This window comes from Solea senegalensis, linkage group LG1 (assembly GCF_019176455.1).
Source record: "Solea senegalensis isolate Sse05_10M linkage group LG1, IFAPA_SoseM_1, whole genome shotgun sequence".
NCBI classification, from domain to species: Eukaryota; Metazoa; Chordata; class Actinopteri; order Pleuronectiformes; family Soleidae; genus Solea; species Solea senegalensis.
The window spans coordinates 8,217,871-8,245,809 of record NC_058021.1 but is presented as its reverse complement, the minus strand read 5'-3'; the positions used below and the strand labels follow the sequence as shown (position 1 = coordinate 8,245,809).

General features: G+C 41.9%; 1 protein-coding gene across 8 annotated transcripts in view; it reads right to left on the bottom strand.

Annotated features, from left to right (window-relative positions):
• Positions 1 to 412: 412 nt before the first annotated feature.
• camsap2b (calmodulin regulated spectrin-associated protein family, member 2b) overlaps positions 413 to 27,939 on the bottom strand; it is a 29,737-nt gene continuing 2,210 nt past the window's right edge. The window contains exons 2-23 of one of the 8 annotated variants that reach the window (XM_044025154.1): positions 23,898 to 24,157; positions 17,450 to 17,629; positions 16,649 to 16,735; positions 14,211 to 14,243; positions 12,602 to 12,743; positions 11,439 to 11,578; positions 9,970 to 10,060; positions 9,770 to 9,871; positions 9,159 to 9,231; positions 8,789 to 9,064; positions 7,972 to 8,680; positions 7,725 to 7,871; positions 7,397 to 7,628; positions 6,918 to 7,107; positions 6,137 to 6,827; positions 5,290 to 5,426; positions 5,000 to 5,214; positions 4,804 to 4,903; positions 3,942 to 4,007; positions 3,296 to 3,411; positions 3,087 to 3,205; positions 413 to 2,332 (exon numbers count right to left, since the gene is read on the bottom strand). In XM_044025154.1, coding sequence (XP_043881089.1) covers positions 2,033 to 2,332; positions 3,087 to 3,205; positions 3,296 to 3,411; positions 3,942 to 4,007; positions 4,804 to 4,903; positions 5,000 to 5,214; positions 5,290 to 5,426; positions 6,137 to 6,827; positions 6,918 to 7,107; positions 7,397 to 7,628; positions 7,725 to 7,871; positions 7,972 to 8,680; positions 8,789 to 9,064; positions 9,159 to 9,231; positions 9,770 to 9,871; positions 9,970 to 10,060; positions 11,439 to 11,578; positions 12,602 to 12,743; positions 14,211 to 14,243; positions 16,649 to 16,735; positions 17,450 to 17,629; positions 23,898 to 24,157 — 4,406 coding nt within the window. In that variant the 3' untranslated portion in view covers positions 413 to 2,032. The remainder of the gene's footprint in view (positions 2,333 to 3,086; positions 3,206 to 3,295; positions 3,412 to 3,941; positions 4,008 to 4,803; positions 4,904 to 4,999; positions 5,215 to 5,289; positions 5,427 to 6,136; positions 6,828 to 6,917; positions 7,108 to 7,396; positions 7,629 to 7,724; positions 7,872 to 7,971; positions 8,681 to 8,788; positions 9,065 to 9,158; positions 9,232 to 9,769; positions 9,872 to 9,969; positions 10,061 to 11,438; positions 11,579 to 12,601; positions 12,744 to 14,210; positions 14,244 to 16,648; positions 16,736 to 17,449; positions 17,630 to 23,897; positions 24,158 to 27,939) is intronic. The other 7 variants (XM_044025156.1, XM_044025155.1, XM_044025157.1 and 4 more) reach the window with 7 other exon arrangements.

Genomic DNA, 27,939 nt, shown 5'->3' with positions numbered 1-27,939 from the left:
GTTGCTGCTCTATGTGCATACAGTGACAGGTGCCCTCTTTAACCCTGCATATTACTGGCCATATTACACCAATCTGTCACAAGATCTGACTTTATGCAAGAATAGTTTGTAGTGATATTTCTCGGAAAATCCAATGTCCCATTAAAGTCCAGCTTTTCTCCACATGAGGGTCGCCGGGGGCGCTGGCGCCAATCACATAGAGCGAAAGGCGGGGTTCACTCTGGACAGGTCGCCACTCTCACTCTCACACTCACACATACCGTCAATTTAGAGTGTCCAATTTGCCTAAAAAAACAACACTCACACTGGGAGAACATGCAAACTCCATGCACAAGGTCCTTGTTCTGACCAAAAATAAGAATAAGAGCAGATGAATAAGTTGAGGCAGAAATATGAACTGAGACACCATGAGGACTGTTGATAGCTGGCATTTTAATAAAGCTCAAAGTAATAAAAAAACAATTCCATATTTAGTTAACTGAAAAGAAAATAAACTCAGAGTTGAAAAAGAAAATTATGATTTTTTTTTTGAAAAAGTATACTAATAGATTTCATACATACAACACCGCAACAAAGCCTCATGAAGACTTTATAGACCCTCACACTTCTCTCACTGCACATCCTTTCTCTGCTTCATCAGCACACACCTCCAACAGATTGTTACAAAAAATACTTCTTTATGCCAAAATATATCTGTACAATGTCAACCAATGTCGAATGACAACAAATGCAACAGTAATGTCAAAAGTAAAGTAAACAAGCATGACAGTCGTAATCTTTGACCAGACTTGACAGTAGACGAGGTCTTGAAGTGCTATCCTAGGGTGGATCTGTTTATTTACAAGTGTGGATAACGCTGAGGGGGATCAAGATCACACACTTCAGACAATCCACATTAAAGTGACAGTTTTGAATGTATAGCATTTCAAACCAGCTGCAACATGGCCAGTGCTGGTTATTTTAAATGACTCTTAGATCATTGCACAGACTGATGACACAGTGTGGGCATTTCCATCTATTCTAATACTGATGATAGTCTTATGAGTGTTACTGCGGCGTGATCACACTTTTTTTTTTTTTTTTGCATTTGCAGCACAACAAAAGGCCACAAATGACGACGACATACTGACACACGTACATGATAACTTATGAAAGACACACAAAAGCAACTACAAGCGGACTTCGTTTGTTTGAGTGTAACCAGTATTATGTACAAACCCATTTAACTTATTTAGTATATTATGTTTCTGCAAATAAAATCTGAAACACCTTTTTAAAAAATATCTTCAATAATAAATTAAGAGCTTTCGTGATGGTTCTCCATTCGCTCAGTAATCTCATCACAACTGAGGTATTTTCCTCACTCTTCATGGCACTTCACTTGACACACACACACACATACACCAAATTGACGTGGTTAATAATTTTTTCCGTCACATATAAAAAAAGAAAAGAAAGAAAAGGAAAGCAAACACGCTGCCTGTGCAGCAGCAAAACGCTTATTAAAAAAAATGCTGCCTCTACGTGATTGTAGATCAGACAAACCACCCTTTAAATGTACACACACACAGCCTTTCCTGTACCACAACAGACTTTTTCAACAGGCGCTGACAAAATGCCACCAACACACACGTCCATTATGACAAAAAGCAAGCATAAGGCCACACATGATCAACGTACAGAAACCAAACTGCCTCTTAGAGGGGCGTGACATTCAGTGCTTCAGTGGTTCAACTAGGTAAGGCATCGGTCCGCCTATTATTTTCTTCTCTTTTCTTTTTGGCACACAAGAACATTGATACACATGCTGACACATACGAACATGTGCTCCGCTCAGAATAGTCCAGAGTGTCAACAGTCAGTTCTGTATTGTAACAACAGAGTCTGAGAAGCTCACTTGCGTTCTACATTCCAGTTGTGATTTAGAATTAAAAGGAACCACGTGTCCCTTTGACGAAATCAAAAAAATCCACAAAGTTGTCCTTGTTCCTTTTTAAAATCGCATGTCCACATGTTGCTAAACCATCTGGGTTTATTTGGGGTGCAGTTTTTTGGCCGTTCCCTGCTTCTTGCCATGCCACAGATGGCTCGTGATGGTGATGGCGTCCACACTGGCGGACATGGTTTTGGCAGGGATCCTGCTGAACTGCTTCCTGTCCGAGTTGTACTTGTAGAGGCCTTCGATCATCTTGGTCGTGATGCTCTTGGGCCCGATGCCTGCTAGCCTGGTGATCTCTTCGGTCTCGGGGCAGTAGGTGTACACAGACCTGAACTGGCATCCAGCATCACGGAACAACACCAGGAAGTTGTTGATTTCGGATTTCTCCATTTCCTACAGAAGGTCGTAAAAGGTCATCATTATGATGTGTTTTCTTACAGCATGAATACATAAACTTAGACTTACATCCATACCGCTCTGTTTTCATTTAAAAAACACATACATTCCCATCTGGATACGTCTGGTGTGAAAACATTATACAGAACATTATAAACATTATATTATTATATAACATTATATATTATATTTCCTTTCGAAACATGACACAGTTACCTGCCCCCACTTCATGATTGGTTGTTATCAGCCGTACCTCAACTATCAGCTGTGAATCTTTCCTTTCAGTTTCACCTAGTCATGATTACAAAAATCCTGACAACGCACCTGAATGGTCCCGTGATTAAAGCAGTTTGGTCCATAAAATATCAGAAAACCTTAAAAAAATGTTGCGTCAAACTTAGGAAATAATGATGTTCTCAAATGTCTTTTTTTTGTCCACAAACCAAAATAATGAACTTTTAATGATTTGCTTTGTTATCCAGAGCAAAGAAACGAAGGAAACACTCACATTTAAGAAGCTTAAACAATCGGAAATTAAAAAAGCTTCAAACTGATTATATCGCTTATCAAAATAGTTGTCGATTCATTTACTAATCGATTCATCGATTAATTGTTTCAGCTCTACGCGTGATATACATTGTTAGCCTTTCTTGTGTGGATGCAGATCACTTCTGAAATTGTCATTTTTATCTGAAAATGGAACAGTGTGGTAGTATGGATGTAGACTTATACATGAGAATGATAAACATACATCAAGTATCTTGTTTTTCTGCCCCTCGTTGACTTTGCCAGCCAGGCAGCAGTGAGCCAGAGCGTTCTGGATGATGTGCTTGTTGGACTTGGCACTGGGCTCCTTGTATAGTTTGGGTCCTGGAGGAAGGAGGAAAAGTGCATAGATGTCATGTTGCTACTTTACGTTAATGTAGATGGATATAAACTAAGCAAGCACAGGTCTTTTACCTGTGTACTCAGTGTTGGAGGGAGTAGAGGAGGTGGTTGAATCATTTTCCCAGTCCTTCTCTCCATTGCGACTACCACCAGAAGGACAAGGAGAAAAACCCTCCGCAGAGTCCGGCCTGGAGACGATCACACGCGACAAATGACACACACAAACATAGACAGTACACACACATAAGCGCGCACAAAGATTCCACCAACAGACATGCACGCACACACACACACACACAGGGCAAAACAAAGTCAAACAGTGTTGTCTTACATTACATCATTCAAAAACACAAAGCTGTGAGACAGAACAGGCATGTTCAGCCAAGCAAAGCGGAGTCTCTGCGCTGTCTTTATGAGCTCAAGTGCAACAGCAAACAGCAGCGGTAAAGCACAGAGCAGGCAGCTTATAGAAGAGAGCAAACATGAGTCAACAGGGCAATATTGCAAAAGACACTAGTGCACGTTAATACAGGAGCAAGGCTACAATGCAAGGCTACAAACTATTTTTTACTCTTGACACATCTGTCTACTTATGTGAGTCCGTGTTGAAAGATTGACTAATGAAATGTGGACTAGACCAAAATCACATGGAGCCACACCTACAGTAGTTAAATACACTTCATCTGTGGAGACACTTCCTGTTCACGGCATTACTGACCTTCCCTTTCTTTCTTTGGGGGAGCTTAGAAAGAATGGGGTATGTGCAGAGGCTAATTTATTGCCTCTGACGGATCCATGCAAAGGTGATGACAAAAGAGAGAGGGAGGGATAAAAGAGAGTCAACATACGGAGTGTGAGCTTTAGCGGAGTCAAATCACAGGAAGAAATCACGAGAAACAGCAAAACACTACATTCATTTGGGTTTTAATACTGAAAGGACTTAAAGGCAACAAGAAGCGGAGGTCGTAAGTTTAAACGTCAAAGTGCACGCAGCAATTTCAACGCACAAAGACACAATTTGAAACTTAAAACAGGTCCGTTTCCAGCTAAAAACAGCTGTTATAGCTTTAAACTTATATTAACTTTGCTTTCACTTCATTTGATTATTCGATGGCCTTTGGAAATGAGGTCAGGCTCCTCTTGGTGGCACTAGTAACTAAAGTAAAAGAATCTATTACACCAGCTTTTGGGTCGCAAACAAAGTTGTAGAATGCTTCACCGAGGATTTTAAGTGTATGCGTTTTAAATAACATGCATTAAAAAAAAATGCTTATGCCCATTAAACTTAATGTTATAAAAATGGCAGCAAAACAGATGCACACAAATTTGCGACGGTCATGATTTAAAAAAATCATCTTTAAAAAATGTAAGTAAGTTGTATTCATTACAACTTACTTACTATTACTATTGTTCAAAGACCTGAGAGGGGTTTCTCTGTGGAAAGTTTCATTTTTTACTGAGAAGCAAACAGAAGACATCTAACATTGATCTTCTTAGATGAGATTTCAGTGTTATCGCGATTTAGTTTGACACAAATAGATGTGATCATTCAAAGCTTCAGGCGACACTTGGAGTCTCACCTGTTGTTCTTCCTGTTATCTGTCTGATCTCTGTCGTTGTCAGCGAGGTTGAGAGACGCCAAAGAAACGCTTGACACGGAGAAGCCTCGAGGTCGCACGCCTGTAACACAGTTGTTGACATATCGGTAAATGCGCGTACTACGAAGCGTTGCGCTCGTGTGTATGTGTGTGTGTGTGTGGTTTGTGCGTTGCTCACCTGTTGCTCTCACTGGAGGGTTTGACAACTCCATGACGTCCCTGTGGATGGACTTGGGACGTGGCTTCTTCTTGAGACTTCCAGATCGAGGCTTGATGACTTGATCCATGTCCTCCATCAGTTTGAGCTGCCTTCTCCTCAGATACTCATGCTTGATGTAATCCCTCCTGGCTTTCTCGTCATCCTTCTTCTGCTGCTCCTCCTCTGCTTTCAGCCTGAAAGTACAATGATTATATAATCAGCCATTTCACAGATTAGAGACAAATAAAAGCACATTGAGTACGACATACCGTGCAGCTTCTCTCTTCTCCTCCTGGTCCAGCTCCTGCTGTTGCTTCTTCTCCTGAGCCTCCTTCTCCCTCCTCAGCCTCTTCTCCAGCAACGCTGCTTTCTTTGCTGCCATGTCCTCTTCCCCTTTCACGTCATCCTGGTGTTTGACACAGTTCGCGTGAAAAAAAGGTTCTTCGATCAGAAACCAAAATGTGTTCTTGAGACGTCAGTTATTCGAACAGTTTTTACAGGAACGATTATCATAAACACAAACCTCCGGCCGCGTTATTTACATTATAAATGAGGAGTTAAATTTGTGCAGATCACTTGTGGTTATAGATTCATTCCAGTGGTCTGTAAAACTAGAGTGTGTGAAATGTGGAGAATTGATGTTTCTCAAAACAGCTTTTCCTGCTGTGGAGTAAAAATGTCTGTTGTGAAAAAGGTCAAAGCAACCAGGGCTCCAATTAAAAGGAATAAAAAAGTTATGAAAAAACTATTTATCAGATTTCAGAAAATGAAATGTGAATAGTTTCTAGTTGTTTTGCTCCACTATTACAGCAAATCGTTGCTTTGTGGACAAATATATTCAAGGACATTGAAAGAATTGAAAGCTGCAGCTCTAAAAGTAACTTTTCAATAATTTGGGAACTTCACTACGACCGGCAGACAGTTGGAATAGGATAGCACAAAGACTGGAAACCTTTCATACATGGCACCAAACAGCAGCTTAATTTCACAGTTGGATAAAAGGCAAATGTAAGTTTTTAATGTACGTTCATCTCAATCTACAGATGAAAAGAGAAAGCGCTTTACATCTAATGTATGTGTATATGTGTGTATGTTATGTTGAATTCTGCAGCTCGCCTTGAAGAAGAATCCACAGCACATCTTTTGATCGTCGCCATAGCTGTCCCCTCCAGTATCTCCCTCTCCTGTCATCACGTGGTCTTCTGGGGGATTGAGTCCAGACAAAGGCACCTCCACCAGGTCTCTCCTGTCCTGAGTGTCTCCTTCGACCCGGCTGCCTGCGTCCCCTGGCGCCTCAGACACCGGCTGCTGCAACACCTCTGATGTTGTCTTCGACTGTTTGACCTCCCCCTTTGACTGAGCCGGCTCAGCCCCTTCCCTCTCTTTGGCAGTGTCTTTTTTAGGAGGTAGAGGAGCGCCAGCACTCTTCTTCACCGTTGTCTCTTCTTCATCTTTAGTGTTTTCTTTGTCGACCATGGCCTCTTGGCTCATGCTCTCCCTGGATCCCACCTCGTGGCCCAAGTAGGCGAAAGAGCTGATCTGGCTTTGGCTGGAAGTGAAACGCCTCAGCCTGGGAAGGCTGTCCACTGAAGTGGGCGTGTTGAGCATTCGGTTCAAGGGGGTGACTTTTAGGTCATTTGGTCGTGGAGTCCGAGGTGTTCTGGCATGGAAGGAGGCCGGTCGCCGCTTGATGCCAGCAGGGGAGCGGTTGGGAGCGCGTGGAGAGCCAGAAGAAGACAAGTTGGGAGACAAAGACCCAACTGAGCCTCTGCCTGTCACGCTGCTGCTCCGCAACTCACGGAGCTGCCTGCGAGGGGGTGGGGGAACAAAACACCCATGGAATCAAAGATTGTACAAGTTGAATGCTTTTCCAATCACATTGGATGTTATGCGATACCTGTGCGGCGATGGAGCAGGAGGAGGAATGACCCAGGCTTGCTGTTGCTGGTCTCTCATGGCCATGATCTTCTCCTGCTGCTGAGCCAAACGCTGCATCTCTGTCTGCAGGAAGCCCAGCGACGTGTTCAGCCTCTCAATGGAGCGTGTGTATTCTGTAAGGTCGATTTCTCCTGGAGTCACACCTGGATCTCCACATTAAACACACACACAGTGGATCGCTCAGTCATGTCTAAAAGCACTGTAGACAAATATATGTTGTCCTTACTGTTACAATAAACTACAATAAACACATAGCTGACTGATTAGATGCTCCATATGTTGCTTGACACACAAAAAGTGATATACTAAATCATTTTATTGACTATTTTAGGCCAGAGGTTCTTTTTCATTATTGGATTTCCAGTTCAATAAAACAAGCAATTTCAAGACTTTGAAAAATAATGACGAGTTAGTGATGCAGTAAGCCGGGTTACTCACCTCCACCATCTTCACAGGGGGATTTGGGAGCTGCTCCATCTGGTTTGCACCTCTCTGCGCGATCCATGCTGCCCTGGCTGGTGTCTTTCATGGCTGTTATTGGCTCGGGGGACGGTGTCTCTGCTCCGCCTGAGCTGGGACTGTGCGGGGCTGTGACTCCTTTCCTTCTCACAACATTCAGAAAGGCTGTTCTGCCCATCCTCTGGCGATGGCGAGTAAAAGCTGCTTCCACCTGGAAAATGCAAAAACACCCACATGGTGTGTGTACATCTACAATCTATTTGAAGATACATCACTCTCACACTCTCTCTCTCTGTTTTTTTTTTACCTTTTTCTTCTGTGCTTCAATGGCTCTGCGTTTCTCTTCCAGCTTCATCCTCAGTTGGATCATCTCTGAGGCTATGAGGTGAGACGGGTCTCTGGGGGAAGGTGTTACAGGAGAAGGGGATATGATTGGCAGAGGAGGTGTAGAGATCTACAAGAAAACACAACGATCATATTTATTAATTCATCAAATCACTTCAGTTGACACTTCTGCTCCTACAAGAACAAATGACACAGACGACGTCACAAACCTGAGCAGAAGTATTTTTTGTTGGGTGTGTATATGGTAAATTGAGATCTGTGCTCTCTGGTGTTGTTCCTCCACTACTCCTGCCCTCCAGCTTCCTGAATTTCTGCTCTGCAAAGCTTGTCATCCGCACCATGCCTCTTCCAGAGCCACCAGAGGATGAGGTGGGGCTGATGGTGTGAGATCTGAGGAGTGTGGATGCTGGGCTGGGGCAGGGTTGACTCCTGTCTCCTCCATCTCCCCTCTCGTCCCCGGTATTAGTGTCACCAACCCCTTGGCACCCTCCTTCTCTGTTTCTTGCCCTCTCTGTCCGCTCGGGCAGAGGACACGACCTGGTCATGGTCTCACAGTCTGGGTCTATATCTGAATAGTCTCTCAGTGAGGAGGAGTCCTCATCCAAGCTCTGGATGTCCTCTGTCCTCACGTGGATGCCCGTGTCGACTTCATCGGTGGACAACGAGTTGGGCTCATGGTCGTTCAGTCGAGCCTTAGCCGAACTCAGGTCGTCTCCAGGACCTTGGGCCCCTGGTGGATCAGGAGGCTCTGCACCGTGGAGGAAGAAACCATTGTCTCCTTCCCCCACACCCAGGAGAGCATGAGGCCTTTCAGAGTCATGGATAATCTTCAAGGCCTCCTCAATGCTCGGAGGTGTTGAAGGGCTGATGCTACCGAGGTTGCCATGGTTACTGTCTGAGAGGACTCCATTAGAGTACCTGGGGACAGAAAAAGGTAAATAACACATTTCACTTTACATAAATACCAAAATCCTGTCCATTTGTATTTGACTACTAAGAGAGCAGAGAACTCTAATCATCCTCTACCTGCTTTGGTTCTTGACTGAGAACGTGTTGCTCCGCCCCACAGGTTTGTGGGAGGTGAAGTCCTCATCCTCCTCCGGTATGTGTTTGCTTTGACCATTGACGGGCGTGAGGGAAAGGTGGCGTTTCATGCCTCCTCTGGATGCATAGTGAACTTTGAACCCAAGACCATCACTGGAGGCTGAGCGGGTCATCCCTCCAAGGAAGGAGGCTTCACAGGGCGGCACCGCTGGGTCTTTGTCCAAAGGAATCTCAAAGGAGATTCCACGAGAGGAGGAACTGGCGGAGGTAAAAAAAGAAAGAAATGAAACAACTGAACACTCATCCTATGTATGTCAAAGAGGAAAATGCTCTTCTATTTTTATGCACTCACCGTTTTTCTTTGGGCCAGGTCCCAACACAGCCGTCCACGTATGACATGGAGGTAGATCTCTTCATTGTACCTGCTTCAGAGACACAGCAGACATTATTACACAGCTAATATCCCGTCCACATTTCCTCTCAACTTCTGGCTCCTTATCCTGGGTTGTTGTTTGAACAAGTTTGACTGTTTAATTAATGGTAGACATTTTAAACTAAATGGATAAAATGAAATAGGATGGCTACTGCACGGCTGCAAACGTCCACTAGAGGGCATCTGGTTTCAAAACATAACACATCCACACCTTTTTCCACTGGTCTGTGTTAATGCAGCAGTTAAGTGCATACAATGTCATTTTTTGAAGATTATATGAGACGTGAGATGGAACCTTCCACTAGACACAAAACACAACATATGCAATTTACATGCACATTAAGCCTAGAGTCCCTTACAATACTGATTTAATTCGGACTAAAATGTATATATTGATGACCACTGAGTAGCACTGTGGAGTTTCTGTTAAGCCCTTTGAGGCAAATTGTGTTGTTGGGCTATATAAAAAAAATTCAAATTGAATTGAATAGTCAATAGTAACAAAAATGTATATATACGTTGTTATTTACCCTCAGCAGAGATGCTCTCTGGGCTGTCAGGTCTGTCTGCATAGCTCTGTTTGACTGGACTGGATGCAGGGGCCATGTTTCTGGAGGACACCGGCTCACAGGCTACAGAAAATATGGAAAACTGTAAGTCATAACCTCAATTTTAAGCCGCAGTACTTAACAGAAAACGCATGCAAGTCATTTGTGTAGTTGTACTGTACCGTTTGGGTTGAAGACTCTTGGCTGTACAAATGAAGGTTTAACCACTTCAAACCACCAGAAAAGCTCAGCCATGAAAACCAGATAGTTACTCTGCAAAAAGACCACACACACACACACGCGCGTGCAAGTACACACAGTTGTTTATTAAAGCCATTAGCACAATCTTCACAATCACTAATCTTTAATCTTCTTTAAATCACTGCTTCGTCTCCCCTTCTATTTCCATAACGATTGAAAATAGGCTTAAACCATAATTTGACATATCAGTGAGGTCATGGCCTGACAACTGTTGCTAGGTAACAGACTCAGGTGTGTGCGAGTGTAGCTGACAACCCATACATTTCAGGAGAGCCGCCAAAACAGCACCTGAAGTTAAGTCTAAATGCATCATCTATACTCAGAAAGAAGCACAGCGTGGTGAAAGATGCATTCAGTGTACGTATGATATAAATATGATTGATATGTATCGGTGATTTCATAGAGAGGAACCACACTGACCAGTCATTATCATTCTGGTATGGATACAGGACAGCATGGGATTTCTATTCATATGAACTGCTACACACACATAAACACACACACACACACTAATTAAGATTCAGTAAGGAGTAAGTTAGAATGGGCAACATGCCACAGCCGTCTTTTCATGACCAGTTCTCTCTTTTCACGTCCCTCCTTCTACTTTGTGTATTATTGAATCACTGTATAATCAACACACACACATACACACACACACACTATAAACAATGTTAATGTGAAATGAAAAGAGAGAGAGATTGTGTTCTTAGAAAGGTAACTCCCAGTCAGCTTTGACTGTGACTTGAATCCAAATGGTTCTGCCCACACTCTCTTTCCCTCCACTGACTCTGCAGCGTCTACAGTCAGGAAGACGCAGAGATGCTCAAAAGGCTGCACAGTAAGGGTTTTATTAATCCAAACACGTGTTTGTGTGTGTGTGTGAAATGGGGAGATCTCTGCCTGAGGACTGAGTGAATCAGCCGTCGTGTTGACCCAATGTGACCCAGTCACATGTGGGCAGAGTTTTTGTGTGTCTGTTTGCATGTCAAACTCGATGGATTAAGGCTATGTTCGTTCTACTGTAGCGTTAATGTCAGAAAGGCTCCTCAAGAGGTACCAAATACAAGTACACACACACACTCACACTCACTGGCATATTTATTTAATTTGGCAGTGAAGAAATCATCACTGTATCCAAAGGGAGCTTTATACATCCAAAGCTACACACACAACTACAATCCCAGTCACAACCAAGCCTGCCCCACACACACACATTCATTATTAAACTTTTCCTAGCATGACTCATTCTTGCCATATTCCTTCTTCTTCTTCTAAAAAAAACCCCAAACTTTCTTTGGAGCCTTTCTTCAAATTTCACATTACAGACTGAGCCCTTTCCACACCCTCCACATGCATTTATATTACTATTTGAAATCGGGTGTCTCCCTACCTTTATGGATGCGTGTGCATAGAGCATGTCCTCCAGGCTGAAGTGGCAGCAGTGGCTGAGGTTGTTCTTGCAGAACTCTTGCACGAGCTGGAGGTTGTACAGACTGTCGGCTAGTGACATGGTCTCTTTGAGACAGATGTCTACTCGGCCAGGGGAGGGGCACGCACACACACACACATACACACACAAGGGCGGGTTGAGAGAAAAGGCCAGACAGGAAGACAAGGGACGATAAGGCAACGTTTATGTTTAAAAAAAGAATGGAGGACAAAAAATGACTCATATTTCCCACAAAATGTGCTGTAGCTAATTTGAATCACACACAATCCTTGTAGCAGCTCATGAAGTAAACTTTCAAACTGACTTCCTTCTGAATGAATCATCAGGATTTTTATCTCCTGACGTTACTGCAAGGGCACTCCGTGCATGTGTAGGATGTCTGACAAGCGGGAACAGATAAGGCCCAGGAAACTCAACATAACTGCGCTTTACATTACTGTACATCATAATTGTTTTTTTTGGATTGAAAAGAACTGCCAGCAGGCGCTCAAAATGCACTTCAACCCACTTCCACATCTGGCCCACACGTGTACGAACTGCCTGTGAACTATAGTCACTCCCAGGAGCCTCAGAGCACCACTGCGAGGATTGTTTATGATTGAAAATAGCAGGCAGTTACTCCTCTAACGGTTCTCCGTCACTGGCCGTGCTGGTGACCAATCACACAACCCAAGCCGAGAGCATTTTTAGAAAGACGGGTGCAGAGATGAGAAGAGACGAGTCTTTGTCTCGCTGTGACTCCTTCTCCAACTCTTTGTCTGTCCTCTTTATTCTTTGACTCCTCCACTTTACAGTAAATACAGAAAGCTGGGTTTATCGGTTGATTGTGTTCAAGATTAGTTTCATTATGCCAACGACTGTCTCCAAACATAAAGACAGCATAAAGCTGCACATGACGCAGTCAGACAAAGAGAAAGGATAATAAATACACTCTTTGTTTTGAGCACACGGCTCAAATGCATGGCCGCAGTTACAGCAGCAGTGAGAGCAGAAGACAGCATCCTTTGTGCTGACCAGCTGAGACTGAAAACCACTGCAGTTAGCTCACTGCAAGTGGGCGTGGGTAGTGAATAAAAGAGGGTGTGGTTACAGACTGACCGTACCTTCCAGTCTGATTGCCTGTGGGCAGTAGAAGTGCAATAAGGCGGTCAGGGCACAGCCATCCGTGTTGTCCTTCAGCAGGTTATCCACCAGGGGGAGTGATGGAGCACTCCGATGCTGGGCAAACTCTCTCCTGTAGCGGGCCTGAAATGAAACCATGGCAACAGCACAGACATCACCCATGTGTGTTGTCAGGGCAGATATCCACAGCTGGATCTCTGAATGTTGGTTAAAACATCTGCAGACTCTCTCACACACACACACACACAGAACAAAAAAAGGTGGGAGTTCAGGGATTCAGGCTCAACTCAAATAATGCAGACTAGATTAACCATGCAAAAAGATTAGATTAGACATAATATGTCAATCATCTATCAAATATAAGTAAAAAAAAGAATAATGCCATCACATTTCACCTTTTTTGACTCTGGGGTGTGGTTAGTATTCTACATGGAGGCACAAAAGGCATGCTGGGAAATTAATGGTTTGAACTATCATACATTCAGAGTCACTTTAAACCTCCATTGTGGTGCTGTAGCCCACACTGATATGTATTGTTTAATAATAATAATGTGTGTTAGTGCAGCCTTTCCTGTCTTTTTGTGTGCATTAAAACCACCGAGACAACACAATAGGCTGCGTGTCCTACGGACGTCAGTGACCCCAGTTTACGCATAAACACACACGAGTAGCGTCACATCCACATCTCTTTACAACACACATAATAATAAAAGCCTCAGTCACATCAGCTGAGGGACTAAATGTCGTCTTTTTGGCTTGTTTTGCTTTTACAAAGACACTATAGGACATCCGACACTGTCTAAAGGTGTTAAAATATCTTGATACTTCATGGCCGTCACATCCACATCTCTTTACAACACACATAATAATAAAAGCACAGTATCAGAGGTGGAGAGTAATGGTTTACATTTACTCTCGTTACTGTAATATAGTAGTTTTTTTGTGTGTACTTTTAAAAGTAAAAAAGTACTTCTACTGAAGTAGGTTGGTTTTTTTTTTGGAGGTACTCTACTTCACTACATTTAAAATGGCATCCGTTACCGAGTAAAGAAATATTGGCCTGAATTAAAATAAATACATTTAAAAAAAATCACTCACTAATTTGCAATGAATTGAAAAACAATTCATGTACTCTGAGTACTTTTTTACTTTAACTTCAGTACATTTTTAGACCAGTACTTTTACTTGAGTAGAACTATTTCCACCTCTGCTAATACAGTATACTGTATCATATATTGTATATTAGTCGCCCCTGGATTGAAACATATACATTATATTGCTATATTCTTATATACACAGCACACAGCTAATGCAAACAACATAAATGATGAATCAAACAAGCACATATCGTATGTAGCGACACAGACTGTGTCATTAGATTCTGCTGAAATCTGCTGTTGATATGATCACAACTAGAAATCACAGGATTGTGGGGGCAGACGGTGAGGTAGGATCGGGCGAGGGCCACATGCAGTGACAAACAAAAGAACATGGGTAGGATTGCATCATGGCAGGGGATTTAGATTAAATAAAGAGGAGGTAGGTGGTGATGGCTGGTAAAGAGGAGTTCTTCAGCATGGATGGACTTACAGGTACTAATCTCCAGTACCATTTGCTGGGAGACTTGATGGTGGATGATGAGTGGACAACAACAGGAGAGAGGGGGGAAAGACATTAGAGCAAACAGCAGTTTCACTACAACAACTGAGTCTGATGGACAACAAGACTATAAAACTAAAACTGCACATCTTCATACAAATACACATCAAAAAGACGTTTATAGAGATTTTGACCTGCTAAAAATGTGACATCATGTGTGAGGAGAACTTACTGTATAATGGACTGGGTGGCGTACTGATTAAAGAACACAGGGGTATTAAGTATTTGTTCGTAATTAAGGTTTGTACCAAACACAGACAGACCACATGCCCGACCAAGATTTCATTGCAATGCCAGATAAGTGGATAGGATAATACAGATTTACAGTTAAAATGTATTTTGTACAATTCGTTTTTAAAAATGTGCCAATAAAAGATATTGAACTGCTTAAATCTAAGCATTATGAAAAGGTTTTTTTTGAAGATGAAAACAAATAAACATCCAATAAAAGACCTAAAACTCAAATTCCTCAAACTACAAACATAAACAGAACTCTCCAGTGAGTCATGAGTTGGCACCAATGTTGAGCACAAACATTCACATACTCACACACACACACACACACAGAGAGTGAGAAATGCTGAGAACTTAGTCATGAGACCACAGTTGAAAATCTTTCACACCATCCCAGAATAGACTAAATTTACTAAGATGGTCTTGTGCTTAACCATTAGTGTGTCTCTGTGTTTGTGTGTGTGTGAAATTGTGTATTCTCAGTGAATAGGCCTCTGTTGAAGAGGATAACACCGACAGAGACAGGGTGTGATGGAGCATGGAGCAGCAAAGCAGCTGACTGACACAGAGCCCACATCACACACATCACCCTCCCTTTAAAAGACTCTCTGTAGCCTTTGACCAAACCAGAATATGTAAATGTGAATGAGTGTGGGATGGGACAGGGGATGGATATCAAGAACTGGTACTGAATAGGCAGTGGTTCCTCACTGTTCACTACTGAAACATTCAGCTTTTCCATGCACTGGTTAACTGGACTGTCGTCCATATCCCAGAATACAAACACCAGTGGGGAACTGATTTATTGAATTGAGTGTATCTACCTCAATTATGCTTAATTGGCAACATGCTCCCTTTCAGCTTGTTAATAGTATTAGACCAAAATAACTTTAGCTGTTGGTACAACACCGGCTTATTTCCAGGTCAAAGCGTGAGCGGATGGGAAGCGTCTAACATGTGCAGAGCACCTTAGCCAGTTTGGGTCCATGCTATGGTAATTTGACTTTCACTCACATTATCTAGGCGTGTTAGTCCAACTTTGAGACATTTGATTTATTACAATTTCAGTTGGACAAACATGTCTTTTAAAAGAAACACAATTCCCTAGACTCTTTGTCTAACAACATATAAACATACTATCTTCTAAGTGCTGCTTGATATTGATGTTCTGATTCCCCACTGTCCCCTAATGATGACAAAGGTGTTGGTCATCGTCTCCTCTCACTAAATATTTCTTTTTTTCATTTTATTACCTCCTGTCACTGTTGTTGAACAGACGACTGAGGCATGGGGTTGTGACCTGAAGAGGCAGTGTGATGAAATGTCTGTAACTTCACCGTTAAATGAGTCAAAGAGGACAGTTGGTGGCTCTGTGTTTGCCCCCACTAGACGAACTTGTTTCACATAGGCCTTACATAACTATGAGGCCTACAGGATGTCAACAGTGGCTCTATCTGTCACTGACTCTTTAGCTACGGCTGACAATGTTCCTAAGAGCCGTCTCTAAGTCTTTGTCCACTTTTCTATCTCTGAATGTCCTTCCTCACTTTCCTCCTCTGTCTTTTTGCCCCATCTTACATGTCCCCTCCTCCTCCTCCTCCTCCTCCTTCGCCCCGGAACATTTTTTGTCTCCTCTAACAGAAGTGTTGTGACTCTTGCCAACACTTCTCTGCAGCTGGTCTGACACTGAGCTCATCTGTTCCTCTGACTGACAAAGCGCCGCGTGCTGTGCGTTCATGTGATGGGTACATGTGACGTGTCGAACACGGAGGTAAACGTGCGTGAGATAATTAAGCAGGCGAGAAAGATGAAATGAAATGAAAGGCAAAATATTCGGCCCGCAGTATAAACATAAAAAGTCCTTGTGTGTTCTGTCTGTATGTCAGTGTTTGCTGAGACACAGATGAGAATATGTCGCTTTATTGAACCAGGAAGTGATGAGCTAATCCTAAAACAAAAGCACGGTACAACCTGGACAGTTCGCCAGTCCATTGCAGGACCAACATATAGAGACAGACAGCCACTAACTCACTCAGAACATGCAAACTCCACACAAAGAGTGGAGTGGCATCACTCTTCTCATCTACTTTTCTTCTCCTTCTTGATGTGTGCGACTTTAGTGTTTGTGTTCTTACTTTGTGTGTTGTCGTGTTTGACTCCTGAGAGGAAGATTCTCTCAGCTTCTGCTCCTCCACAAGGATGTCCCGCAGGTGATCATTCACCTGCGGAGAGGGAGAGAGAGAGAGAGAGGGAGAGAGGGAGCGAGAGAGATGGGTTTCACATTCCACATTTTTTGTTTGACATTGAGAGGCTGAATGGGGAGTTTGTGGGAACAGGGGAAAGTTGAACAAGAGGCTCCTCACATCAAAGGCAAATGTTTCACCACTTCTGTCCATTAACCGCTGCAGCATATTGTTACTGTAACCTAATATTTAAGCACTCAGCTGACTTCCAACCTGAGGGCAGGTGTAAAAACAACGTACTCTAAGAATAGTTTTCTTTCTTTCTTTAAAAAAGTCTCCTTTTCCAAAACACTCTTCTGTCTCCAAAAGTGTGATGTGACATTTTGGCCCCAAGGACTTTCAAGGTCACATCAGCAAATCATCCACCATACACTGATGAATCCTCAAATGAAGCCTATGTTTACTGTACATACTGTATACAATCCTACTTTACATGGAGCAGGAATGTTTCAATCCCATTCTGAAACACGTGGGCCAAAATGGACTCATTTAGTCCTGATTCAGTGGTCCAAACGTTAGGCTCAGCCTTGAGTCAGTCATCTCTTGATAATCTCTCCAACATGATTGTACATAGAAAGTTGCCAATTCTCCATTTTGCAAAAACAGAATGTTAAAATCCCCACTGAAACATGTGTGAGTGGATCTGCAGACAAACTAATGTGATTCTGTGTGTGTGTGTGTGTGTGTGTGTACCTTGTTGATCCAGGTGGTGATTGCATCCTCAGTGTCATAGGGCAGCTCCGGAATGTGTCCGTCACTGTGTGATGGTTCAGCAGAGGAGAACCTGTTGATGCAGGACATCACCCGCTCCACACTCACCATCTCCACAGTGTACGCCATCATCAGCGTATCGATGAGTGCCAGATGGGAACTCTGTGGAAACACACAGCAGCAGCAACAGACAGACAGACAGACAGACAGACAGACAGACAGACAGACAGAAAATATGAATTATTTTCCCTTTTTTTGTCCACTAACATCCAAGTGACAATGCAAAAAGTATTAAATCAAGTGTAGACATCATTTATAACACCTCCTCTTCTGTATTCTTCCCCAATGTAACCATTTCACCTTCACTGACATTAACATTATCACATAAATGGATAATCATTGCTGGGGTACCCGTGAGCAAAGTACCCAATCCCCTACAATTGCTCATTGTTAATTGGACACTCTAAAATTTACCCCAGCCGGTTGTGTCAGGAAGGGAATCCGGGATTAAAAAAATCTCTGCCAAATTATGTGTGGAAGAATTTCAATTTCCAGAAAAAAAAAATTCAGAAAAAGTCAAAGGTCACATTAGTTTATGTTGTTTATGTAGTTGGCATACACGTATTGGGGTATTTTTAAAATTCAAAGATGCTGAAAAAAATTAATTTAATTCAACAAGAAGTTGTTGTTCTTCAAAACAGAAATGTGCAAATATCCACTCATCTCCAACGACAACATTCTACATTGCAGCAATTCTAATTCTTTGGCGTCACACTCGCTTTCCTTCCTTTGTGTGGAGCTGTTTGTTCACCTCACCAGGAGCTCAATGAGGATGCTGTGCATGATGTTTTTTGCAAAGTAAGCAAAGATCTTTCATGCGCCACACAAACCTTTGTTGGCTCACTGTGTAGTTCGCAGCACGCCCCTTTACTCAGTCTACAGTAAATCTCTCATCAGTCTTTAAATAGACTTTGTTGTGTTGCAGCGTGACGGTAAAATGATCAGATTTATCTTAAGTGGATCAACATTTGTGATCACAATGTCTTTTAACGCTGTCTGTGCAACTGCTCTGATACAGTAGTGCATAAAAACAGCAATTCCATCATTTACTTCATGTGTGTTTTCTTTCAATATCTACACAAAGCTTGACATTTTCCTGGCCTTTCTGATCCCATTCCAGACTCGTCAGACCAACAGACCTCCCCTTCCTTTTCCTGTAATACGACAGGTCTACTTAAAAACACTTATGCTCTGAGTGTGTGTGTGTGTGTGTGTGGGGGGGGTCAACCTAAGTGAACAAAAACATGAAATCAGGTGTTCCATGATTCAGGAGACTCAGATCAACAGACAGAAAAACAAGCAGTTTGTGAGTCTGTAGAAGTGAGTGTGTACTGTTTAGCACAGGCCTCTCATTCATAACCAACAACAAATAAAACTTTTGGTAACTTCTGTTAATGTGCTATAATTCTGGACTGGTCTAACCAGACATGTACAGAGGAAATGCTGCACTTAGAATCACTCTTCATAGAACACCAAGGGTCACATGATCAATGCCACATCTAATTCACTGCTCCTAATGAATTGAAAACACACACACACACACACACACACACACACACACACACACATAGAGGAAGCATTCAGAGAGTGTAAACCTCAGCCAAGGCCCACTCAGTTTCCCACAGAGTCAATACACTCAATACAATCTTACACGTTCAACAACTCTGTTTATAATGTCACCAGAATCTGTCCTTTATGCTATTCACAGCCTAAAATTTGACCTCCTTAGCTGAGGGAATCAATGTTGAGATTAATGTGACCGTAATACATTTTATTGAATTATAATTGTCCTAATCTGGGTTTAAGGTAGGGATCGGAATCAGTATCGATCAGTATCGTTCGGTATCGGTGCGATTCTGGTCAAAATCACTGGATCTAAAATCTAACAGGTAAAAATAAAGCCTATAATTCACTATGCAAAGACTATACAAATGTAAATAAAAATCAGCAAACACATTTTAGCTGACTCATGTTTGGGCTGTTTATTTCTTCTTTTTTTGGGAGAACAATACTTGTTATGCAGTTGAAAAATGATGTCTTTGAAATGACTCACAAATGAATTACCAGCTTCATAGTTCATAAATGGTCTAAAATAATGAAGTCTCGGACACGGAAAAGTTGTATCGTCCCATCCAACAAGTAACAATTTATGTATCCTTTATTTATTTTAAATTAACCAGTAAAGGTGGTGAATTATTATGTCCAACCAACAGTCAAAAAAAGAGAAATTCTCAATGACATTAATGATAATGCAAGCTAAAGACAGAATACTTTAGTTTTAAACATATGATTAATGACTTCAATCATTCACCAACATTACCAGAATAAAACCTTTATGTAAGCTCATCTGTAGAACAATACGTGGTGTTAAATGTGATGTCATATTACACCTGTAGTTAATCCCAAGAGTAAACAGGATTGTTTGGACTGCTGTTTAAACACATACTGTATACGGTTATTGAACCTTCTAAGAATGTCTACGCGAGTGTCCACACTCGGAATTCCAGCATCTTCAGGATATTGCCAGATATCTGACATTGCAAGCATCGTCCTTCAAAGTTACAGAAACCTGTCCGTCAACTGGACTTAAGAGAGGAATCTGTCATTTTCTTAAAAGGGCCTGTGAAGCAGTGGGCACATAGTATAACCTCACTTTGAGGACCACTGAAATAGATTACATTACATTTTTTGATTTGGTAGGAAAGGTACGACTAAGGCCGAAGATGTAGGACAAGAACAGGAATGACTGTTGGTGCTACATATGTATAAAAAACATTTAAACACACATTTATAACAGTCACTCCCATGTCAAACAGGGATTTTCATCAGCAGCCTGGGTGACCACACTAAGGTGAGAACAAACCACTGGATGGGAATAGTTTGATCGCCCGTTTATTATTGCTTTCAGCTGGTTTCCCAATCGCTGGGTGAAGAAGAGGTTTTATAAAAAATCTTCACAAAAGTTAACTCTGTAAAGCTGTAAAATCTTATCTTTGAGAATCAACCGCTGTGCAGTGTGACAAACGGGTCCAGACTGATCTCTCCATTACTCCATTATTCTATTCATTATCTCTAGAGCCACAGGCCTCCACCAGGGCAACTCTTTATGTTGTTTAAACACACACTGCTAAGTATGTCAGTCTGTTTCGGCCCTAGCTTCAACTTTCCCAACCCAAATCATTGAAAATAAATACTGTTTTCATGCAGCCTTTAGGCTCGTGTGACAGTTTCATTACCAATGTGTCATTTTAAATGTGCATCCGTCTGTGTAGACGTACGGCGTCCACACGTCACGTACAAACGGCCGTGAGCCTAAGAAACGAGAAGACGACAGACCGATGTGCTTACACATCTACTCCGCTAATGTTGACACGACAGCATGGACTTAAGAGCCATGGGTCATCTATTATCCCTCAGTAAGACCTCTGATGTGTGTTTGACAGTGTGTGCGATGTAAAAGCACTCATGGTTACATTCAAGCCTTATAAGGCTGTGGAAATGGCCAACATTGGTCATAAAGACCAATAAAGAGGAGCAGTACACTCATGTACAATGGCAGAAGCATCAGTGTTTGTTCTTGCGGCTGTGTGTGTGTGTGTGTGTGTGTGTGTGTGTGTGTGTGTGTCTGTGTGTGTGACAGAGAGAAGGGATCAAAGGCATCTATAGAAATTTATAGAAAGGTCCAGCGCACCTGAGCAAACAGACAATCAAAGAACTTGAGGTCAACATTATAGGATTTTCTATGACAATGATTCTATGACAACTTTAAAAATCAGTGCAGCCAACGTTTTTTGTTTTTTTTTACTATACGTTACTATATATATTTCTTTTTTTTTTTTTCATCACAACAAATGACACACACAATTATGAGTACTTTGTCAAATGAAGTTTCTGAAAATAAAAAACGTGTGTAGAGTAATGTAAATAAGTCATAATTGACCGGGACAGCACACATGAAGTCATACGAGTTGAGCTGCTCCACTGCTGACAATTTCAGTTGCCTCTGCACATATGAAGGACTTGTACAAAGCACGTGGAAGCAGAACAAAATTGCCAGAGAAAGATAAAAAATGTTTAAAAAAGCAAATATAGCTTAAAGAGAAGAAAGGAGCAGTAATGCAACATTACGGGGGCCGAATGAGAATGGCAGTGACTGAAGGACTTGCAACTCCTCACAGATGTACAGCATGTGCATGTGTGTGTGTGTGTGTGTGTGTGTGTTTGAAGAACGGGTTAAAGAGGGTGTGGCAGGGGGTGAGGGAGGAGTGGTTTAAGGCTCTCGTTAGTGCACCAGACATGCTTTGACTCACTGTGAGACCCCACCCTCCACAGTGCTGCAGTAGCACACATCATGTCTCCTCTCCTCTCCTCTCCTGTACTCACACCTTCCCAGCTCTCTATACAATCTCCTCTTCTCCTCCTCCCTAGGTTTTCTCCTCCTTTCCACTCCTCCACCCCTTCTCTGGCATGCACATGTCATCACGCCTGCCAAAAAGGCAATAGCTCTGCCGTCTTCTTCTCCACTACACTCCAACCACCCTCCCACACACACACTGCATGACAACTTTTCTCCCCCTCTCCCGTTTTCACATTCACCCATTCACCCTGTCCTCTTGTGCTCTACTTTCCTGGATCCTTGTGGAATAACAGCAACACAGCAGCCTTCTAAACTAAACTCAAGTCTTCTTGTTCCCCCCTTTTCTCCTCTCTGTAGGTATTTGCTCTGTGACGGACTGCCATGCTCCTCCTCATCCCTGACATGAGTTTCTCTTCTCTTTGGAAAAGCATGAGGTCATCATTTTTCTTTTCTGCATTCACAGTACCATGACCCAAAATGAAAGGCTGGTCCTTCACGGCTAAAACTATCCCGCTGACTCGACAAGTACGCACACAGTAATCTCATCTGCTTCAACCCAATAAAGCCTGTAGGCTCCATACGTATAACACTGAATAATCTGGTCTACACTTACTCACACGTTCAGTTTCAGTGCTGCACCATCACACCCACCCTCATGACATTCCCAATCAATAAATGATGAAGTGAGCACAGGCCACTGTAAACACACACACACACACACACACACACGTGACCTTGAATGGTGGCTTTGAATCGTTCCCTGAAGATTTGGAAAGAGAGAGCACAGGCAGAGGACGAACAGAATGCAGCTACGATGTAATGTAATATGCTTAGACTTCAGTTAAATATTCAGGGGATGACAATTTTCTGTGCTCATTCAATCTACAAAGAGTTTGGACGAGAGAGAGAGGGAGAGGCTGCAGAGGAAAAAAGGCTAAAAAGACCAAGACGGGGAGAGAAGAAAAGCAGAGCATAAAACAGCGAAGGGAAAGAAACTGTAAAAGAAGACACAGAGGGGGAGAGTGTGTGTGCAGGAGAGAGAGGGGTGTGCGTGTGTGTGTGTGTGTGTGTGTGTGTGCGTGCACTGCAATGCAGACACCTTTTGGCATCAGCAGAAGTGTCAGTCTGCAGCCATGTGTGTGTTTCCCTGGAAAAAAAAAAAGGAACTGCTGTTTTAAGCTCTTCTCACATCCAGGAAAAGGCGTCAGTGTTAAAGTGGCGGAACAATGAGCCAATTAACAAACGCGTCCTTGTTTAGTATATTATATTTTAATTATCTTTGGGTTTTACAAGCCAACTGAAGACATCACTAAGTTGTTTTTTTTTCTGCAGAATTTCGTGACTTTTTCTAATAAAAATGAAACCCGGCAGATGATCAGTGACGACGCGGCCTCATCGCGTTCTTCAGTCGAGGTCCAATGCTGACATGCTACCAGAATGTTTTTGGCAGTGTGAGGTAACGACACGCCATCTAATGACACGGAGACCAAACAGTGAGTAATGGTTGCTATAGGGAACCTGTCATTAGTGGTTGTTTCTCTCTCAAGAGAACAGAACTTTGAGGGCGGTCCTACAGTGTGACACATGGAGCTGTACATACAAGTTTCCCCCGGAGGGAAAACAACACAAATAGTAACATGAAAATGATTCATTTGATTATCTGACAGAAAAATGTTATATAGTGCTTATAATCAAGCAAAAAAAACACGGATATTTCCTGCTTCTGACGTGTGGACACGCTGCTTTTAGGCCACACTTTTGAGTTTGAGATTGTTTGCTGGTTAAATTGTTATTAGTAATCTGAAGCTGTCACTTTTAACAATGAATAATAATAATGATGCTTAGTTGTCGCCGTGTGCGTATGTGCTGACACGTGTTGCACATGAACAGGCTGAGATCTAAATATACTCATCCCACTTCACACATCCCGTCGCCTTGGTTACTACTACGTATGTATGTGAATGTCTGCATTTAGTGGAAGTGGAAAAATCTGTCTGGTGCACGCTCACTCACCATGTTTATAGGTGTGCTGGTCAGGTCTCGCTCTGTCACCAGTCGGTCCTGGTCAGTGACATACAGGCCTTTCTGGGCCAGGGCTTGGATGACGGCGTTGTGTCCCAGTAAAGGTTTGACAGCATCGCTGCGGAGGATGAGGCTCCCAGCTCGGCAGTAGAGCTCTGCAGACTGGAGCAGACAGGCCACTGGAGGCTTCAGGTGCTCCTGGTTGTACTGGTCCCTGTAGAAAGGCTCGGCCAGCTCATCTGGTACGGCGTCTGACATAAAGTAAGAGCAGGGAAATGAGCTGGGGCTTGTTTTATCCTTCCGTCCTCAAGCCACATTGCTGGCGAGGCTGAATGAAGCCTCACTCTGTTCTGTTTGTGCTGTGGCTTCCCTACAGTGCAGCCACAACATGTGCTCAAGGCCTGTTGCACATGTAAAATATACAGACAATGAGATGTTTATAAAGACAACACACGGGGATATTACAGTAGCTACTAAAAGCCATAAGTGGAGTTGGTGGTGAGAGACAGTTTTAACTGTCACATCGATGTATTATCATATTAGTGTGCAAACGTGACTAAAGCCAGTGTGTGTCTGTGTGCAGGAATGCAAACAGACACGACTGTTGGTGGAAGTATACGTTATAAAGTATAAGTCTGTTACCTCGGCCAGTTAATCTGATTTGAAGAAAATATACAGGAAAAACTCAAAGTTTTAATATACTGGTCATTAAACCTTGCATGTGTGTGTGTGTGTGTGTGTGCTTGTATTTGTTACCTCTTAGGACCTTTTCTGGCATAAACACTGACCTTGTCAGGACCACAGCCTCATTTTTGAGGAACTGGTTAAGTTTAGGGCTAAGATTTGACTTGTGGTTATGGTTAGGGTTATGGATAATGCGTTGATACACTTTTAAAACACTGCATGCTAAAAGTATGAGTGTGTACTTCTGGTGCGTGTGGTTATTTCCTCTCTGCTCACCCCTGAATCACACTGAGGGAAACACAGGACACTAAAGATATTTGTCTTAAAGGTACAGCTTGTTTTTTTTTGTATCAGAACTGCAGAAACAACAACAGTTCACCAAAACAACACAACAAAATGAAATATGTAGAGAGAGAGAGAAAAAAACCAACATCTATTAAACATGTGATTTCCAGCTTTCCAGTGGCAAAAGTTGAAGCAGCAGCTGCTCTGAATGTCTCCACTAAAGGATTCAGCCATCGGGAACACAAACGTGACAAGAGTGAGAGCTATATTTGTTCCAGACACTACTTCAAGAACAAAAACCCAACAAAACATTGGTAGGATTGCAGCAGGATTGCGTTTAGACTGGAACAGATAATCTTTAAGCTTAATGGTAATAAAATGTTTTCTAAAAAAGACGAAAAAGAAAAAGAAAAGAATTGAGTGCATGCTGTTCTGGAGTTCATGAAAATCTGCCTCGTCAAGAAAAAACCCTCTCCTTTGTGTTGGCCATCAAAGAGGAAACAGACAGGAAGTAGCTGCCACAGGAAGTCCAGGCATGGAGAAGACTGCTCCCCTGGAGACCCCAGGATCACAGCTCAGCATAGTTACACAAACTCACAGTTATCGCTGCTGTTCAGCGCTCTCTTTTTTTTGAACTGGCAAATTCACTTATTCATCTAGGTTCCAGATTTCTGTATGGAAACATTATTGATTTTATACTAGTGGATGAGGCTGGGCAATATATTGATTTTACGTCAACATATCGTCGTATCATGTCATAGCATCTGAGATAAGATTGTTTCAGTGCTGATAATGAGGTGTTTAATCAAATGTTAACATAGTGAAGTTATTAAAGTAAATACATGGAATCTACCTACAATTACAGAAGGAAAAAAAACTATCAAAACTTCATTACTTCATAGTTTCTTTCACATTCAAACCGCTTTTATTAAACACCAACAATCTTAAGATATGCACCAGATATCATCTAAAATGATCTGTATTTTAAGGACGTAATTGACAGAATAGGGAAGATATATTATTTGCAATGCACCGTTACCGTCCTATGTCTCTAAAAAGAAAACTTCATGAGGTCAGAGAAACAAATCAAAATGATGACTTAACAGCCATGTTAGCCAGCCCTAATTTTTGTTCATGATTCATGAATAATACAATAAGTATTGCAATATAATGTTCTTTACGCAATAGAAAAAAGATTATAGAGTATACTGATGTAACAGACACATTTACAAATAACACATAATTAAAATAACACGTATTAAGTTTTGAATTGGACTTGAGAAATGTTTTCTGCCCCAAAAGAATATTAAAATTGAAATGGATGAATGTAACTTTCAACCAAGGAGCAAATGATCATTGATAAAGACTGATTTGAAATTGTACAATACATCGTGATCGCCCAGCCTTGCAAGTTAGCTGTGGCCTCTATGCTTCTATTTGAAATCTATCACCACAAATGCAAATAAGCTCTTTAACGCTGGTGTAATTATTTCTAAATGCTCGTTGTCAATGTAAAAACAAAACATTATTCAGGGTTCAGTGTCTTGCTTACAATAGAGGTAGGGAGTTGAACCACCAACCCTATAATCATTCCTCTGCTTTAAATTACTTTGGCGAAATGGCTGCTGACAAACACATCCACACAATTTACACTATATATATATATATATATATATATATATATATATATATTCTAAAAACATTAGAATTCACCGCACAGTCAGCTTTTGAGTTGACCTTTGTTGCTGCTTCTGTGTTATAAGTTCATTGGACTGATTATTTTCTCATTTAATCTATTAGTCTTTTCATCCATAACATGCAAATCAATTGTGTAAAATGTTGCTTGTGTTTGCTTTGATCCACAAACCAAAGGATCAAAACTGTGCACATTTAAAAAGCTGGAATGGGAGAATTGTTTTTTTATTTGATCATAAACCAACTCAAAGCAAATAATTGGGACAAAAGTGAGTTGACAGTAAAGCTGTGCTCTGACATTCATTACACAACCAGGCACACACACACACACACACACACAGTCGACATCTTTAAAAGCTTATTTTTCAAAACCTCCCATTTCCACATCCTTATAGCTGTAAATCGCCGCTCCCGTGCATGCTGTGTTTTAGGGCAATAGATCCATCTTTCTAAAGTTTCAGCCGATGTCAAAGTTGCCACATCTGAGCAACACCAGACTCATCAGTTAGAACTAGGCCAAACTGCGACTCAGAGGATCAGTCATGAACTGGGCCACAGTTCTGTTCAGTGCCAGGGAGCTGAAAATGTGTCAGGGCAGAAGAACACAAGCCAAGCGCACGCTTCTAAGGCTGCCTCGGTCATATTTTCCAGTATTTGTATTGTATCGTGCACACGTTTAAGCGCCTCGCACTGCTGGATCAATGGCCTCGATTCACGGTCCCCTTTTTGATCTCTCTCTTTCTTTCTAGGTTTGTCTGCCTGTGCCGCTCATTGACTCCGGGTAGAGTGCAGTACAGTGTACAGGAGGAGCAGCTGTTAAAAGCATTTATTAGATGTTGGAGTAAACCTCTGGGTTCAGCAGAGCAGCGCTGGAATTACTTAGTCCTTTATGAGACGAGGCTGCCACAGCTGCCTCCAGACTACAGTGACAGGAGGAGACATGTCTGGAAGACATAGGCTACGTAACGTATGAAGTATTAAGTTAAAGAGAAAAAGTCAGTCGTACAGACGAACACTTTACTAACTGTCGAGAAAATAACGGACAATAAAAAGCTTGTGTGCTGTATGAACTATGCACATATACTGTGTTTGAGAGGAAAATCATTTGTAGTTAGTTAATCCAGAAAGAAACTTGATCTGCTTTTCATCTCAAGACTAATAAAGCCCGTGTGAATTTTAAGGTACGATATTATCAAATATTGGCTTTAAAATGTATTATTATATATCAGCATTTACACCAATTATCCGCCAATTTTTTTACGTTTATTTACTTTGCTCAATAAAGAAAAAGTATATCTACATCTGCTGAGACATGAGTGTGAAAAATATGACGTTAATTTCACTACAGAAGAGACAAAATGACCTTTGA